This window comes from Amblyomma maculatum, chromosome 6, assembly GCF_055883805.1.
Source record: "Amblyomma maculatum isolate TAMU_Amacu chromosome 6, ASM5588380v1, whole genome shotgun sequence".
NCBI classification, from domain to species: Eukaryota; Metazoa; Arthropoda; class Arachnida; order Ixodida; family Ixodidae; genus Amblyomma; species Amblyomma maculatum.
Window position 1 is genome coordinate 6,780,314 of NC_139349.1, and position 18,055 is coordinate 6,798,368.

An 18,055-nucleotide genomic window follows, 5' to 3' on the forward strand; every position below is an offset into this window, starting at 1 on the left:
GGTCACATGGAGCAGACACCAGGCAGCCGCCGTCACAGCGGCCAGTCCCTGTCATCTGGCATCACTGGCAGCCAAGGCGCTGGTTAGGCTTTACCTGAGTAATTCTTCTATTGTTTTATCTGGTTTGATCTTCTCTCTCCATTTGAAGGTGCACAGCCTCGTAACTGTGCCGTCCTATCGTGGGAGCGTTTCTTAATTTGGCGATGTGCTGAGTACCATGCCGTCCAGGGGCTAGTTAGAGTTATCCAGGACAGAACCAATTCGTGTTGAAATTGTCAGAGTTTTTTATATTTAGCTTTTTATGGAGCTTTTCAGGACCAAGCAGTGGAGTTCGAATTATCCAAAAAATTCAAATTATTGAGGCTTGAATTAACAAGCTTTCACTGGATTAGTGATGAGTTCTGCTGATTTGGGCAACATTCTTTTTATGTTCATGAAGGCCTTAGCTCCCTCTGCATTATGTTCACAGTCGTATTGTATTTGTCAGTTACAGTATCTTGTCATTAATTTTTCGTCACAGGGGTTGAAGCAATCAAGACTACAGACGCTAGTCCCATCCTTGTACCTGAGCCCCACCTGAAGCCACGCAAAGCCTCCTTGAACAATGCAGCCCCCACGACCAGTTACCTGAGCAGCTCCTGTTGCCGGCCACGCTTCTCAGTGCCTGCTGTCCATTTGGAATGGCAGGCCTTGCACAGTGACTGTCTCGAGTGCCGCAAGCCCATTGACGAGGACCACTTCAAGTGTGTGGCACACGTTGTTCTGGCTTTCCTTGCTGTCAGCATGCAGCCTCCTAAATTTGAAAACAGTCTGCACTTGTGTGTGCATCATGCATAAAGCCGCTTTCAGTGCGAGGTTTATTGAGGTGAAATCTACAGATATCTCAAAGGTCTTCTACTCTGTGCCAGTTGCACCATTTTGATGCAGATATGATTTTCTGAGTCTGAGCCTTGCTGCGCCAAAAGCAATAGATTGACCGAAAGTGCGCCAACTTGTGCCAGAAGGCAAGGCAAGCACAAGACTTCCTCTTTTTTTTTTTTGCCCCCCCCCCCCCCCCCACCTCTAAATGTCACTGCTTTCAGGGATGTGCGATGATTCATAATGCAATAGCGACTGCACTTATTTTATATTGTCGGTCAATGTGAAACATTCAGAAATTACGGGATTTGTGTTTCTGAACTCACGGCCAGCCTTCATAAATTTCAAATAGCGTTCGTTGGTCGTTTCCACAAAAGTTAAACTGGCTGATCTTTCTTGAAACTGACACATCCGGTAATGCTAGTTATTCAAGAAAGCGATGCTTTGATGGCATCAAAGGTTGGCCCGCCAGCATCAGCGGGTGAGGTGTGGTGCAGCGCAGCATGTACAGCATGTAATAGGCTGGTGTTTGGCCGCAGCAATCAACAAGTGGTGATGAATGGCGAAGAATGTAAACGGGTGCTAGTTCTATGAAAGATGCAACACCCATGGAACACGTGAGCATAGCGGAGCATACAAATCGCACACACATGTACTCCTGCGGCCGCTTTAATCCTACACGAGTTTTGTAAAATCTTGTGAATTTGACCCTCTCCAGCTTAGTCCAAGAGCACAGTCCAGCCCCATGTAATTCTGACGTCGGACATGCGTTATTCTAGACATGGCCATGCTTGCAGCAGTGCATTTCGACTTCAGGAGTTCAAGGCAGGTCTTCCGCAGCCAGTGATCACCGATATACGAGGTGTGACACAAAAGAAACGAGACTAAGTGTGTAGCTTCAAAAAACAGTGGAATTGTAATGATTGAGTGAGTTCCCAGTGGTGAAAATGTTAATCAACACTACTACATTGAAGTACTAAAAAGACTTGAAAAATATTTAGGAAAAAAAGGTCACAATTGTGGAGTTGTGGATGGCTGTTGCATTACAGTACAATGCACTGGCTCACACGACCCTAACTGTCGAGCAGTTTCTGTCCAGCAAAAACATTTCTGTGATGGAGCATCCTCCTTATCCACCTGATTTGGCTCCATGCGATTTTTTTTTATTTCCTAAGTTAAATCTTGCTTAAAGGGAGCCCATTTTAAAGAGGTTCAGGCAAGAACGAAGAATATTCTAAAGGGCCTTCCAAAAACCTCGTTCCAGAGCTGTTACCAGCAGTGGCAACACTTAATGTAGAAGTGTGTGAATTCTGAAGGCGAATACTTTGAAGGTGATAATGTCACAGAGAACTGATTCTGCAAGTGCAATAATTATTGGACCAGTCTCGTTTTTTTTGTGTGTCACACTTCATAGTCTTCCTGAATTTTAATTTAATGGAACAGTGATGCATGGGCACTCGTGCATGCTATGACTGGCATGTCGACGACCAGGCATCCCCATTTCTGAGTACAGCTCAGTGATATAGTTTCAGTTTCCTTAATTTCACACCATTCCGCAGGCCAGATGGGCCAGATCAAAAACTTCATTGCATTTTACTGGGTCGGCTTAGATTCGAGGATGCGGTGTGCTCACAACCGCTAGACATGTAACGCCATTTCATGGCTACACCAGCTACACACTTGCAGCTGCTCGCAGGTTTGCAGGCTCCATTTTGCTTCTCCGAATGCTGTGACAATGCTGGCTGTGAGCAAAGGTCTCGTCATTCTGTTCTTCCTTCAAGAAGCGTCCGTGTTCGCGGCCTAATGGTGCCTACCAAGTGATGCCATTACACTGCGGTTTGTAATTGAAAGGTAGTTTCGGAGGCAGAGAGAATATCAAACCAACAAGCCCATCGCGACTTCTGCTTGGACGAGGAGAGCATGCGCCGGTGGTGGAAGCAGCGGAACAAACTTTTCAACTGCTCCACAAAGCAAATGGCCTTCACTGGACCCACCAACGGGCGACACCACGAGGTTGAGAAAGATGTTGCCGGCTGTATCAGAAAGCAAAGAGAAGGTGCAATGCCTGCAGTGACGGAGATGATGCAGGCGAAGGCGAGGGAGATCGCAAACATAAAGGCGTCGCGCGGACCCAATTTAAGGCCAGCAGGAGCTGGTTCAATTGCTTCATGAAGTGTTTCAGGTTCAGGTATTGACGCCGGATTTCCGTGTGCCTAAACCTACCCCCCTGACTTTGAGGAGAAGCTTGTAGCATTCCAGCGCTTTGTTATTAAGAAGCTCATGAAGGACTACAGACCAGACCCAACTGGTAACACCAATCAGACATCAGTGTGTTTTGATATGCCTGTTGCGTAGACAGTCAATGAGAATGGCGCAAAAGATGAAATTAAAAATTCCTGGGTACGAGAAGTAACATGTTACTGTGATGTTATGTTGCACAGCTGATGGGCGAAAACTGCCATCTGCATGATATTTGAGTGGAAGACGCTTCCGGCCGAAGAAGTTTTCCCTTGTGTGGCATGAATACGCACAAATCAACTGTACTGAATTATAATTGAGTTGCTATTATGTTTATAGTGTACCAGTAACATAATTAGACCTCTCATGACCGGTAGTGGCCTTTCCAAGGCACTGTCAGTTGCTGCAGCTTAGATGTGAGCCCCAACTCCAATGGCACTTCTGCCATGCGGCACATGACATAAGCAGTGCAAGCTCCGACTCTTCTGTCCGCGGAGAAACACATAAGGGTGTACCCAGAGCCGCCTCTGCCTGGCGTGAGGTGCTGCTCGGCACGTAGGTGTGTGCACGTATACTTCTTGCGTCTGTGCACTCGCGGTGAGTGGAGTGTTGCCAGTATGCTGGCAGGGAGCACGTCACTACTGGGAGTTTGTCTCTAGCATTGGTACATTGTATTCACATAACTGCCAAGCCTTCCAATTTTTGAATGAACTTTCAGATTGTACTATCACTAGGCTATATCTTATGATAAGTAGCCTCTGCCTACTTAAGAATGTCGTGCCGGTTTTGACCGGTGGTGACAAGGTGGTCGTTTCCTGTAGGCGAGGGAGAACTCGCTGGCAGGTTCTGGCGACACAGGCTGCGGCACGCAGCCAGTGCAGCTGCAGGGGATGTAGAGGCTTCACCTTCGATCTCGACTGAAGGGGGGCCTCTCGGCACGCTTAGCTTTGATTGTTGCCACGGCTTTGCTCAAACATCACGCCATCTGATCCTCCTGTATCGCGTATGGCCGCATGCCTCGTGTTATCGAGCTGTGCTATGCCTGATGACGGAGTAATAGCTCATCTTTCAGAAGCATCGCGGCTTTGTGAACTGAATTGCATATAAAGGAGCTAGTAATGGCTTCACAATGCTTTCACATTAAGGCGGAGATGTAGCAAGAGCACTCGGCGGCAGTGTGCAGACGTCTCGGCGCACACCTCTAGCCACATTTCACTTGCTGTTGAGCTGCTTGTGGGCATGCGTAGGATGTTTAGATTACGCAAGCTGCTGGGCACTGCACGGAATCACGTGGCAGCTCACCCGGCTCTCATTGGCTACCTGCCGCTCCCTGCTGCAGTGCCCGAAAGAGCCCAAATAAGCGTGCACAGGTTGTTGTTTATTCGTTCCGACTTGGATCAACACACAAATCATGTACCCCAACACGCGCCTCCTTGTGCGCCATGTACCTTCCACACAGTCTCGTCTCGCTGGTATTCCTGACATATACGCACGGAAGTGGAGCAACGTCTTAGCATGCCGCCAAGTTTACCGGGTGAATCACCAGCGTTGACTCTTGGCTATTGTCGCACAGTAGAGCGCAGCATCTTTGCGTGCTACCAAAGTATGGGCTGCTGATGGCAAGAAGCTGAGAAACGAGCTAGGATGAGAGATGCTAGCACTCGGAAATGTGCTTTGAAAAACCAGGCACTGTGTCTGTGGTACTCACATGCCCTTCAGAGGTGGGACAGAGGAAAAAAAGAGAGAGAGAGGAGGGAGGGCAGTTATGAGTGTTTGTGGAACTCTGTTTGAGAGCCCTTGCTCTCTAAGCCTTTTGCATTATTTCTTGCTAAGTATTTGGCCATCTTCTCCTCTCTCTTGTGCAGTCGTTCCATGAGCTGTGGAGAGTGCAGGTACACAACCAACTGCAGCAAGGCCTTTGCAGATCACATGATTTGCCGGCACTCCACAGCAAAGAACCGGTCACCACTCTTTCATCGCACGCCATCAAAGCTCAGGAGGCCGGGCATTTGTCCGTGTGGCTACCAGTCTAACGATGGCAATAATCTCGGTAAGCTGAACTTTCTTTTTTTTTTTTTTTTCTACTTTTCGAGTATGCTGCTTGTCCTCTCTCAGTAGGGTTTCCAGACTTCGGCTAAAGTAAATATTCCATTTGCTGTAGTACATGGAACTCAACTGAGGTACTATTGAAATGTGTGCTGTCCAATTTCAATTTCAACCACAAAATTGGTTGAAGTATTGCTCATATCTAGGCTGGAAAGTCACAGGCACATTGCATCTTTGTGTGTGAAGTTCAAAGCGGTACTAAAGGGGACTTCAAATGAGCAAACACATATACATGACTGATAAGGTGCTCTTTGAGAATGCTTCCAGCTTTTTTTCATGCAAGAGGGCTCTCTAATTTTCGATCTGTGTACAACTCCCCCATAAATGGACCTCTAATTTTCGATCTGTGTACAACTCCCCCATAAATGGACACTGTTGAAACACTTTTATGATGTGTATGCAACTCATAAAGTAGTGAAGATGGCAGATGTTTTAGTGAAGCAAGGATAATGAGGGGATTAAGGACGATACATGGATAGTGCGATTGATGCAAGGGGTGAAGGGTATGCATTCACATGTGTGCTTTTTGTTGACAAATGTAGCTCATTCATGCCAATGATAGTTTTAAGGTACTTGTTATGCAATTACTTGCCTTCCCTGTGCAGAACCTTGAGATATAATAAAATCATGAAGCCGGTCAACGTGTCCATTGTGCGAGTCAAAGGAAGGCATTCAGGTAGGCGGGTAACTACAGAGGAGATTCATGCCTCACTGATGGTGGATGTTTGTGACACGGTTCAAATCTTCTGCCTTCCATCTTATTTGTGCCATGCTCATCAGATGACACCTTTGTGATTTTGATAGGAGATGTGAAGGGGGTCCAAGTTGCCGCATGTTGTGGAAGCAGTGTTGTTTGTTCTTTGCAGTGCTTTACGAGTGGCTTCAAAGAATGCCATCAGATGAGACTTCATAACAGGGGGATCAAATGTTCGCACATTAAAACTGCCTTTCCAACCTATCCAGTGGGCCTTTGAGCACATCTGCAGATGGTACCACCATAGTATACCCAATGAAGCCCAATATATCACCTGTCATATTAATTGTGACGTCATTGTTTGGAAGTAGTGCAAAATTGCCCAAAGAGTTGGTTTGCATTTCTGTGGTTTCTGCATATATTTGCTTAACGCAGATCATTTGGCCGGCGTATGAAGCAGCTACCTTTTGTATGCACATTTGTTAGCGCCATTCATCACATTGTGCGCTTTCCTGTTATGTCTTTTTCAATTGAAATTATGCTGTGCATGAAAGCTATGGGCTGATCATGCCTGACAGAGAATTCGTCTCCCAAGCCATAGTTGCCGAAATTCTCAAGGAGCATTTCCACATATAATGAAGATTTGCATGATTTTCCTGTTTGTACAAGTTTTGTTCTAGGTGAAAAGATAGTTTCACGATCTTGGAACACTCATCTCTCGATCTAGCTGGACTTAGTCGTAGAATTCTTCTATTGTGAAGTTGCTCGGACTGGCAAACTATTTTTACTACGTATATAGATACCTTTACTGTATGATTTGGTGGTTGCATGGCACTGAGAATACTGTTTAGTAGTTTGGCTGCTTACTGCTAAACATATACAGTTGAACCTTATGACAAAGTCGTATTTGGTGCGAAAATTTGTTCTATAAATTTAGTTATATAGTCAGCCAGGAACAGTCAGTCAGGCTTGTCCTAGTACTAGTTCTCATGCGCAACGCTGTGTGGCGCAGCGAATTGCTGCAATAATATATTTATACTTAAAGGTATGTGCACAAATTCTGGAAACCAGTCTGCTAATGAACCCAACTAAAAGGTGCTCTAATATGGATAGCACAGTGTTTCAACTAAAGGCTTGGTATTAACTTCATTGAAGATCACAAATGAACAGACAAATACTATGCACACATAATGCAGTAAAACTAGGTTTGGCGAGTAAGATTTATGTTTTCCTTAGTTTTGCTAATACCACATGTTCAGCTGATATCATCGGGAGCCTATCACATAATCTCTACCTTATCAGTCAGCTTTAACGGCCATGGTCATGGTCATGCACCAGCTTACTGAAGCATAGTAACTGGGCGAGACATGTCGTTAGAAAGGCTAAGTCTCAGTGTGATCTTGGCTCAGCTTCAAGGTCACCACAACGGAACCAAGCAGTTTTCTGGTTTGTACTTGGAGGAGTGGAGTTAACGCTACAAAATGGTACAATCTTGGCCTTAATATGGGCTTCTGCACCATACTTTCTGGTTCGCTGTCATCATCACTAGCATAACCTGCAGGAATCGGCTGACAGACGATTTCTTCGATTTCTTTGCCAGTCAGGCTGGCCGCCATGTTGCCACAACCAAGTTGTCGTCAGCAATGATGAAATCCTCATGTCACGTTCAGACACATCAGGTTGACATGGTGACAAAGCTAACATGCTTTCAATCTTCTCAGCGCCCTTGGAGTAGATTTTGTCAACACAGTGCTTGGAAATGCTGTAATCCGCGGCAATGTTCTTTTTCTGCACCTACTCTCAACTGTCCTAGTAATCTTGGTTTTCGTCTCATGTGATCCCTTTGCGCTTCTGTGTTGCCTCTTTGTTTGACGAAGTCAATGGACTCGCGGAGGGCAGCACGCACACGAGTCGTCTGAAGTGGTAGCCAGGGCACGTGGCATGATGAGGAGATCGTTCTGTCACATGCTGGTCCGTGCATCTCAGCCATACATACTAGTTATTGTTGCTACTCCTAGATGGCGTGGAATGTGAATGTTTAGGCACTTTAAACACTTCTGTGGCGGGCGATGCAGCACTCAAAATATCGCATCTTTTTTAACTTTCTTTTTCATCTCCTTTGTGCATTTTATCAATATGAATGCAAAAAAAGTGCTTCGCTATAACCAATTGGACATAATTGTTCAATTTTTCAGTTCATTATATTGTTACGTACTTAGTACGCAAGGGGGCGGTTTATTTACAGGGATCGATCAAAGTAGAACTGCGGCAAACCTACAAACGTCTTTCTGCCCTTGCTCTTCCTTTTTCTTTGCTGAATCGCCCGAACGTTCTTCTTCTTCCGTCGATGTCACTGTGAAGGCGCGTGACAATACAGATATAACTCCCACAGAAATAAAGCATGGACTAACCAAATTTTCCTTTTACTTTTTATCTGGTGATTCGCTATATCCGTGTCAGTTATAATGAGGTTGAACTGTAGTGTTAGAAATACCCTCCATCCTGCTCTAATGATCCCAATATGCACTAGTTACTTATTTTCGGCTATTGAATTTTAGGTCCTGATGCTGTTTTCTTCACATCTTGTGTGAGTACCGTATTTACACAATTTTAATGCAGCCAAGTATAAAATTTTATTCTAGGGATTGAACCCATATGGAAATGAAATGGTATACTATAGGGCTTAGTGAGATACAACTACATACCTTGCTTTTGTGGTTTAGCAGACAGGTGAGAGCTTCATATTGATCAACAAGAAAATCGCACACAACATAAAGGAACTCTGCAGCATTAACGAAAGGTAGTAAAGCGTAATAAAAAATGCAAGTTGAAAGTTGTTTAGGCCTACGCACCTATATCCAGTCATGCTGAAATAAGCTAGTTTAAAAGATTATTAGACACGGAATATAATGAATTAGTAAAAAGAAAGAAATGGCCAGTGATTAAAATGCTTTGTAATGCAAAATCCAAGCACAGCTGTTGAGGAATTTGATTTACTACCGATAATCACATACAGAAAACGCAGCGCTCGGGGATGGAAGTGCTGTTCCATTTGCCTTATTCTGCTCCAAGCTTCTTTCCCCGTACCATCCTGCTGTGAAACATAATATTGCATCAGAACTGCCCCAAACTGCAGCTGCCTCAATATTTTTTGTCAAATTTAGTGAAACATGGGTTTTTGATGCACGGTGGACCATTGTATTACCTACAGATCTGATTCATTCCAATTCGATTAAGCTACTGTGAGAAGTGCAGCAGGCTGTTGCATATTGTTTTTTGTGCATCTGTGCTTTGGGGTCACCACAGTCGACACGATGGCAGCGTATCGTTGGCAGAGGAGCTGCATCGCACACTCTGCTTCATACACTGAAAGCTCATTAATTCGAACTCAACAGGACCGAAAAAAAGTTCATATTATTGAACAGCCTCGTAAAAACCCTAAAGGAACCACTTGAATTGTGGTAAATTTATTTGGCAAAAAAGTATGCCAATGGTTTCTTGCTTCGTAGACGAGAACAACGCAACAATGACTACTTTTCACGTTCTCATCAGTGCTTTATTGCGTGCAAGCTGTTGGGTCTCTTCGGCATCCTTCATGCTGCAACACAGTAGCGGCAGAGCCCTTTTGTAAGTAACCTGCATCGCTTGTTACGCCTTGCCGTGCGATGTGCTAAGCAGTGATGACCACACATTTCCGGAACACCGGAAGAACCGTGCAATTGAAAGCGCAGAAAACACACCAGCAGTGATTATCCGAAACACCGCAAACACCGTGAGTCTGCGATCAATTAAATGGTGCATGCTTGGCCGATAGCCACTGTTGCCACATGCTGGCATGAACGGCTTGCTCATAAATGTGAAACCAAAACTATGTAGTTTATTAATCAGAGACAAGGCCGCACTTGTTGCATCATGCTTGCAACTGTTCGTACTTTGGGGTGTGCAATCAACTCCACAACATGTGGTCAGGTTTTAGGAGTGCTGTTTTGATGATCGCTTGCAGCTCCAAGTGCATCTGGACGCGGCCTAGCATGTGCGAGACCCATAGCGCCGATCTGATGCCATTCTTTCATGGGCATTGGCTTGGACCGTGCCGAGAGTGAGAATCCGTGTCCAAATTAACAAGAATCAAATTAACGAGCGTTTAATTGCATGCCTCGGAGGACATGTGGAAAAGAAGAGGCAGCCGCCGCCATGGCCACCAAACTGTACCATCCAGCCGTGCCAGTAATGGTACCAGTTTGTCTTTACTCATTCTTGCATAATTTTACCTGTTTTTTTTTTTATTATTATTATTATTATTATTTTCATCTCACCTCATTTTGGATGTGTGCTGCCTGATAACTATGCCACCCTATTGCGGGGACATTTATTTGGCCATGTGCTAGAATGCAGGCCGCCCAGACGCGGCGGCGCATAGTTCGAATTACCCTGGTGGAACAGGCTTGCTTTCAAATGAATGGGATTTTTTGTACACAGATCTCTATGAAGCTTGTCCAGACCAAGTAGCGTAATTCGAATTACCCTAGAATTTGTATTATCAAGTTTCGAATTAAGGGCTTTCACTATAAAATTTTATTAGACTTTAGAAGCATGACACATAATATAAACATTCGTTTGCAAGTAACTTAAAGTAAGCCACAACGCAAATGGGAGGAATTGTGAAGAATGTTCTCCGCTCATGACATGCACCTCCTCTCAATCGTTTTGAATCATTGATGAAGAAGCAAAAACAGCAAGTGATACAGATGCTACAAACTACCACGAACCCAAAACCCAATTCTAAATGATAACATGTTCCCAAACATAATTGTAATGTTGTATAATTCCCCTTTTATTGCTGCAAAGCTGCTCTAAAATGGCATTGTTACTTCCTGAGCTGCTCCAATATGCTGGAGCCTGCTTCCACCCCTAAGTGCTGAACAGCCCTGCTCATGGCCACGATATCAGAAGCGCACCTGTGCTAGGTTGGAGCACTTCGCAGTAGCTGCCACCGCAGGGGAGATCATCAGAGTTTCGACCACTGTCGTCCTACTCTCCTCCTGCACTATCCCCTTTTAAGTCCTTTTGAGGTGTTTGCAATTTTGTACAGAACTGAAAAATTGCACTGAAAGGACAATGCCTGAAGGTATAAGGGTTGGTAGCATCTTCAGATTGTGACATGAATTGTACAGTGTTGTATTATGAGCAAAGTCTTTGTATTTGTGATGCACTTTATTGTGAGAATCCTTTTTGCGATTACCTTGATCCAAAAATCAAATATCAGTGCATGGATGCAGTTATCAGCAGCAGAATACTTCTCACTTTATTCTTCTCCCTTCCACCTTTTCTCCCAGTTTCTCACCTTGTAGCATGTGATGAGGTAACAGCCTCTGTTACTGCTTGTGGTCCAACAACAAGGACAATGCGATTGAAGTGCCTAACGGGCAATGCGGCCAACTACTTTCCACCCCTCATCAACCTGGATGATGAAGACACCAATCTGAATGAGCCGTTCTCAGAGGTGTTCTCTTCAAGCGTCTCCAATGAGCTGCCAGCAACTGCACACTCACTTCCTATTGATGCATCTACCTCATCTGCCAATGATGGAGGTTCGTTCTTCTGGCGCTTCTATTGGGCATCCCTTCTTGTTTGTGTAGCACACCTGAGAGTGAGCCTTGAACGTCAGTCACAATTTCTTTTTTCACATGTGTCATACAATGATTTTTTATGACTCTCAACAGACTGCACTCTTCCTTTTCTATTCAGCAAAGCCCACAATCGATGAGAGATAAGCAAGAGAGATAAGAGATCGATAAGCAAGCATGGATACACGCAAGTGTGCAGGTCCCTTTGACTGTTTGATATTAAAGAGCAGTATTATATAAGCAGGTTTGATATGTCTGCAATCAAATATGTCACTAGCATCAACTGAAAAGTCTTTCTAAGGAGTAAAGTTTGATGGAAGAAATGAAATGTCAGGCGTGGTCGAAAGGAGAGCTCTATACTATAAAGTGACATGCTTCACTTTAAGTGGCTGAATAGCTCCAAAAACCACATCAACAAAATAAACTGAAAACACAGACTTAACAGAGGCGAGAACACTGTGCCGATTGTGTCAACATGCTGCTACAAACAAGAGGTTTCTGATGAAATTATGCCAAGGCAGTGCCAGCAGAATACTTAGTAGAGTTTGTCAGGCTGATTGGTTCATAAATCGATGCAAAGAAAGAGCTGCACTAGCAAGACGTGGACGATTTCATATACACTTGCATGTGGTGCATTATGCCTCGTCTTATCCACGCCTTGCTGGCCAGCTCTCTCTGGGCATCCTAACATAGAGCCAAGAGGAATGTAGAGGCACTGATCCCCCCCCCCCCCCCCCCTCTTCGCATTCCCCCCCAATGGCTTCCGCGTAATGTGTGCAGTTATTCCTCTGATTGCTTTACCTAGTGTGTTACGAGAAAGATTACCAGCAAAATCCAAACCCATTACATTTCGCTTTCTAACGCTCTTCTTCCTACTGTTAGTACACAGTATGCACATGTTTTGCAAACCTACATCAGGGGCACTGCCATAAAGCGCTAACGCATGAGGTGACACTTCGCGGCAGCATGCTGCTCGACATGCTGCGCGACAGCGTTGCATGATGGGCTGAGGGCCGCCAAAACACTGCCACTTATTGCATTGCTTAGGTTCTGGGCTTGTAGAAAATTTTGCCCGTTGCGCAGAAGCAGCTTGTGAGGCAGCCAATTGCACAAGGCTTTGGGATTACACAACTTCTGTTCAGCTGGCCCTTTTGCGAGTGAAGTTTGTTTTCCAGTTTGAGCAAAGAAAGCCTGCAGATGCTCGCTCCGTCTGAGATGTGCATATCAGCGCCAGCGCATCAAGATAGTTCAGTGGAATCTTGGTAGGCTAATAAAGTACAAGACGGGCTATTGTGGCTCAATATATTAATTTTTGAAAGGAGCGGGAGAGAGTCACTTTTTGCAAGTCCCTGCATTGCAGAGCGTAGCACCGCATGCTGATTAGTCTTAAAAATGGGACATTAATATAATTATACTTCCTTTGATCAAATGACAAGGTGGCGGTAGAAGAGCAACATTGGAAACGTACTGCTCTGTCGCCGAATCCCGTCGCTTTATGCGGGTACGCCTGCGGCAACGACCAACGTTGCTGTCGTCGTCGTGCTACACATCACCAAATATCGCCTCATGCAGTTACCACTTAATGGTCTCATACGACACAGCTAATGCGTGCTCATCCAAGGAAAGTGATACCTCTGAAGGCCAATTCACATGACAGACCATTGTTGCACGGGCCACGCATTACGTGTTCACACGTCAGTACTTTCCGACCCATGCTGTCGGTTCATCGGTCAGTCAAGCGAGAAAGGTCAAATGCCTTCTGCAGGATTTAGCCGCAGGCCATGAAACAGTGCGTGCTAGGTGTGGCAGCCAGCCTACTCTAGCCAATGTTTCGGCTGCTGGAAATGGACTTTAACCGCAGCCATGCAGTGTGCGACTCGTACAGACGTGGGACAATAGAAGGAGACGGACCTGTGCACTTGTACTTTGTACTTTGTTCGGGGTAGGGGCGGGCGAAGTGGGGAAATTGGACAGGCAGGGTTGTTAGGCCTGAGGAGCAGATGGACAAAACTTATCTCCTTCCCCTTCCTACTTCTCGGCATTGTCAATATTAACATAATCTAGCAACTTTGGTTCATCCAGTGTGTTGTCTGCTTTTTTGGTCCACCGAGTCAACTTGCAGGCATTGGATCACAGGCCAGCTGTACTGACATGTCAACACGTGATGCACAACCTGTGTATCGGATAACTTGAATCGTGTTTCAAGTAGTGTTACATTTGGTTCCAACAAGATTTATCAGGCTTTTTGGTGACACTGTGACATGTGCTATAAGTTCATTTAAAGACCACAAAGAAAGTTTTAGTACATATGTTCCGGGTAACAGCTCATATACCATATAAACCTTGCAGCATGTAATCATTTAAAAACCCTCTTTCGTTATTTTCGTTACTTTTAGTATTGGAATTCTGCTACAAAGCACTAGGAAGCTGCTCCAGATTCAATTTTCTCCTGTAGCTAATCATGCTACAATGTGCTCTTGACCGTTCCCACCACTGTATATGTGTCATCTGTTTTTTCTTTGTCTTTTTATTTTTTGTTATCCTGCTATTGTGCAAGATGGCCATAGCTTGTTCAACTGGCTGCCTTACTCCACTTTGAATGTGGGCAATCTTGAGATTGATAGCAGAAGTTATTAAACAATAATTAGATATGCTCTTTGTTGCCTAACATTCTATAAATTCAATAAAATAATAAATTACTTCTTATCTTCTATGCTTTAACATTTTTGAAAATCAGAATTTGTTATTTTGTTGTCTTTAACGATCAGGTGTGCGAGTTTTGTAATTGGCACTGGAAACACAACTCTGTATATTAGTTTCAACCTGCCACAGTGGCTCACTGGTTAAGAGTTTAAACTACTGAAGTGGAGTACCTGGGTTTGAACCCGACTGCAACGGCCGTATTTTGGTGGAGGCAAAACACAAAATTGCCTGTGTGCTGTGCAATGCACCTTAAAGAACCCTAGGTGGTCTAAATTTCCGGACTCCTCAACTACGGCATCTCTCATAACCTGAATTGCTTTTGGATGTCAAACCCTACAAACCAAAATCCACACCAAACAATTTATTTCCTTTTTTTTTTTATTGTTTCAAGACTGCATGTCTAGTGCCACATAGCAGCTGTTGTGTCAAGTGATAGCTGGCTATCTGTTTGTACAGTAGCACAGTTGTCTAGCATGTGCATTGTAATGTTCTAGCCTTCTATGCGCCATTATATGCATATTTTTAGGCTACTAGTGTTTTATTTGTTTTTATTTCTTGTTTTTACTCGGGCTTGCACTGTGTCCCTTCCTCAGTTGCAATATCGTCTTTGTCTTGTTATTTTGCACTAGGCAACGAAGAAAACCAGGGACCGAACATTCTGAACCTCCTAGGGTTGATGCGCAAGCCATCACATTCTTCATTCAACGATGCTGAATCTGATGAGTGCTCTGGACAGGCCGTGAGAGTGAGCCCAGAGCGGTGTTTTGTGGGTCCGAAAAGTGCCAAGCGACGGTGGGCTGCCATGGGCATGATCCTGGACGAAGGGTCAGATTCTGAACCACCAGTGTTGGAGCCACAGAACAGCACACACAGGCGCACAGCCCGCCATTGCCTCGAGGAGGCGCCCAGTTTGGAGGCCCAGGTCGAGCTAGCTGGCGAAGGAGAAGAGTGCAAACTACCTGCAAGTGAGGAGGAGGCGTGCCTCACGAACACCACTGTTGTCCAGGAAGACTGTACAGTCGAAACAAAGCCTACAGGAAGCAACGGCTCTGAGGACATTGTGTGGCCTTTACTGGATTGTATTGTGCTAGACAGTTGAGTGTGTTGTTTTTCATTTGTTTTTCATTCGTTTTTTTACACACAAGATATAAAATAAAATTTGCCTCATATATTTTATTTTGTTAAAAATTGGTATGGTGCTGCATTTTTTTTATGTGCTTGTATTGCAGCTGCAGTGAAGTGGGCCTCACTCTTCCGGGTTAATCGTACAGCCTGTCCTGACCTTGCAATATTTGCTGGGATATATTTCAAAAACAGAAATGTAACAGCTGAGCTGCATCAGTCCATTCTTATTTTACCCTGTTCATCTGATAATTCAACATTCTCCTATAATATGTTTTCACGTCCGAGTTTGTGAGGTTTTATTGTAAGCTTGGCGGCAATAGAGTCACTCTTTCCAGAGTACCGCGAGGACCCATCACGTGCTGGCAACCATGATCAGCACGGCCATGCAGCTTCCGACTGCTCGAGACGCGCGGCTATATTTAGGTCAAACGCAGTGGACATTTTGAAAGCAGCATGGGCATTTGCCTTTGCATTACCTTGAAGGGCACTGCAGATACTTTAGAAACAGTAGAATTTGCGAACTGTTAATGGTAAGCTTGTACGGAAGGCTGAATGGCGGTCTGCATGCAGATCGTTCCAGTTCTGCTAAAGAGCTCTATCGATTAATCTGACACCTAGCTATTCTGTTGTGATTTCCATGGTATTGTGATCACACGCACTTTCTTGCCTTCCTCGATTACCACCGTAAATGGTCACATTGAGTGATTTTCTATGGTGATGCAGATGTCAACGAACTCCATCGTCGCACATGCGCGGGCACATATCGGCGCGAGCTCACTTGTGCTTGCTTGGTTAAAATCTTGTTGACGCAATCAAAATTATTAAGCATTATCACTCATTGCAAGCATTGTTACTTTTTCAGTCAGTTGCGGTCATTCAAGCCGTCAATTGGCATTGGTCGTTTCGTAGTCAAAATGAGTCATCCCTAGTCATTGTAATCATTATCACTCATATCTACGTTTTTCTTCGACTGCACAACTCTTCCTTGCTCGTTATCTGTCAAGAGAGAAAGGCCAGAGGGTGGTGAGCAGGGTGGCGCCGTCTACCGGACGAAGAGCAGAGTTCAAACACTGACTGGCACGTCCCACCTGCGAAACGACGAGATGCTTGCATGGTCGAAAAACGACGCAGTCCGCGCAGCCGCCACGGAGTTCCGAGAAGCGAAACGGGCCCGTCTTTATATTTCGATAGACGAACAGGAATACGCGTCGGAAGGGAACGCACAACTAAAGGCCAGATATGCAAAAAGGAATGTCGCGAGAGGAAGAACCTGAAAGTCTATTTTTATGGGGGGGGGGGGGGGGGGGGGGGGGGGGGGGGGAATGACGACGATTGGCCGTACCACAGAAAAGCGCCCACATGCAGTGGTTGTGAGTAAACGGGTGACGAACTCTAGAGGGAGCACTGGTAGAATAAAAAATAGGGGAGTGCAAGAGAACTGAAAAGAGAGGAGACACAGACCTCACGCATTCACACCCTCGAGCATCTCGCTCTCTCGCCCACCTTGCCACTGTCCTTGTAGCTTATCCCCGTTAATGCACTTAAAATGCCTAAAATCGCACAAACCCACAGACGGAGCCCGAAAACACAGACAGAGGCGCGCGCATGGGCAGTGGCTTACTGTCCAAGAAATGCCGTGCGGTTCCCGCGGGTCCGCGCTTCATCTGTCAGTTGAGATTGGACACCGGCTGAGGAGCCGAAGGAGCACATAGCCAGCTAACGAACAAAAGGCGTGCTCGCCACTTGGGCTGCAAGCTGTAAAACGGAGGGGAGGCCCTCAGAGAAACAAATATGTAATTGAAAAAGGCGCTCGCTCACATAGAATATTAGAAAGGGATGACTGGATTTTAAAAAGGGGGGTTTCAGAACTGTACAGTTCTCGTCTTAGATGTTTAATCCCACCTTTCTATGTATGGATAGATGCTCTTTCCATAGCAGTTTGCAGTCACCTGTCTGTCTTTCATTCTTCGAGAATGGCACATTAAATTCATCTTTTTATGCCAGGGTTAGTTTATTGTCTACCAACGGAGAACAAACATAATAATAATAAAGAGTAGATTGCACTGATATAACTACGATCTGCCGTCTTATTACTTTCCTTCAGGTTAACTCGTACCATATACTAATAGCAAAAGCAGATTTTATTTTCTTATATACAGGGCCTTCGTCGGGCGACTTCTCATCAAGGCATTCATCGTTCGTCTCTTCTGCTTCCTAGCTTGTTCTTTCCATATGTCTTAGTTGCTGGATCTTGAGCTTCCCTCTTTTCTGCTATTCTAGTTTTGTTTTTCTAAGACACACCCACGTAGGTCTAGAAACCCTTAGTTTGCCCAGACTTCCTTTACCTCCTAAGCCCGCCCGGAATGGCGGCGGAATCTTGTTTCACTTTCTCTCGAAGGATTTTGCAGCAGTCGTCCGGTCCCACTCCTTTGCCACGCTGCACTTCCCGACCTTCCTCCCTATCCCCCCCCCCCCCCCCTCTTTTTTTTTTTCGTGTTGAACGAAACACACACACACAGACAAACCGTTCGGTACGTGCGCGTTGGTAACCAAAAGAGTGTGCACGACAAGCAATACGAAAGATGTTTTGCCGGCTGTTTTATCGCCGTGGGAAACAGTAATTTCGACCTCACTAAGTTACGACCTCACTCAAACTCACGCATGAGGTTGAGGTCTCATTTGCCGACCTCACTCAAAAAACTTC

The 18,055-nt window shown here is 45.1% G+C and overlaps 1 protein-coding gene across 3 annotated transcripts in view; it reads left to right on the top strand.

The window, feature by feature from the left end:
• The window catches only part of LOC146184992 (uncharacterized), a 94,169-nt gene extending 78,765 nt beyond the window's left edge, over positions 1-15,404 (top strand). For all 3 annotated transcript variants that reach the window (XM_084605935.1, XM_084605937.1, XM_084605936.1), the window contains exons 17-20: positions 521-743; positions 4,962-5,146; positions 11,233-11,487; positions 14,856-15,404. In XM_084605935.1, the coding sequence (XP_084462061.1) occupies positions 521-743; positions 4,962-5,146; positions 11,233-11,487; positions 14,856-15,325 (1,133 nt within the window). In that variant the 3' untranslated portion in view covers positions 15,326-15,404. The remainder of the gene's footprint in view (positions 1-520; positions 744-4,961; positions 5,147-11,232; positions 11,488-14,855) is intronic.
• The last annotated feature ends 2,651 nt before the right edge of the window (positions 15,405-18,055 follow it).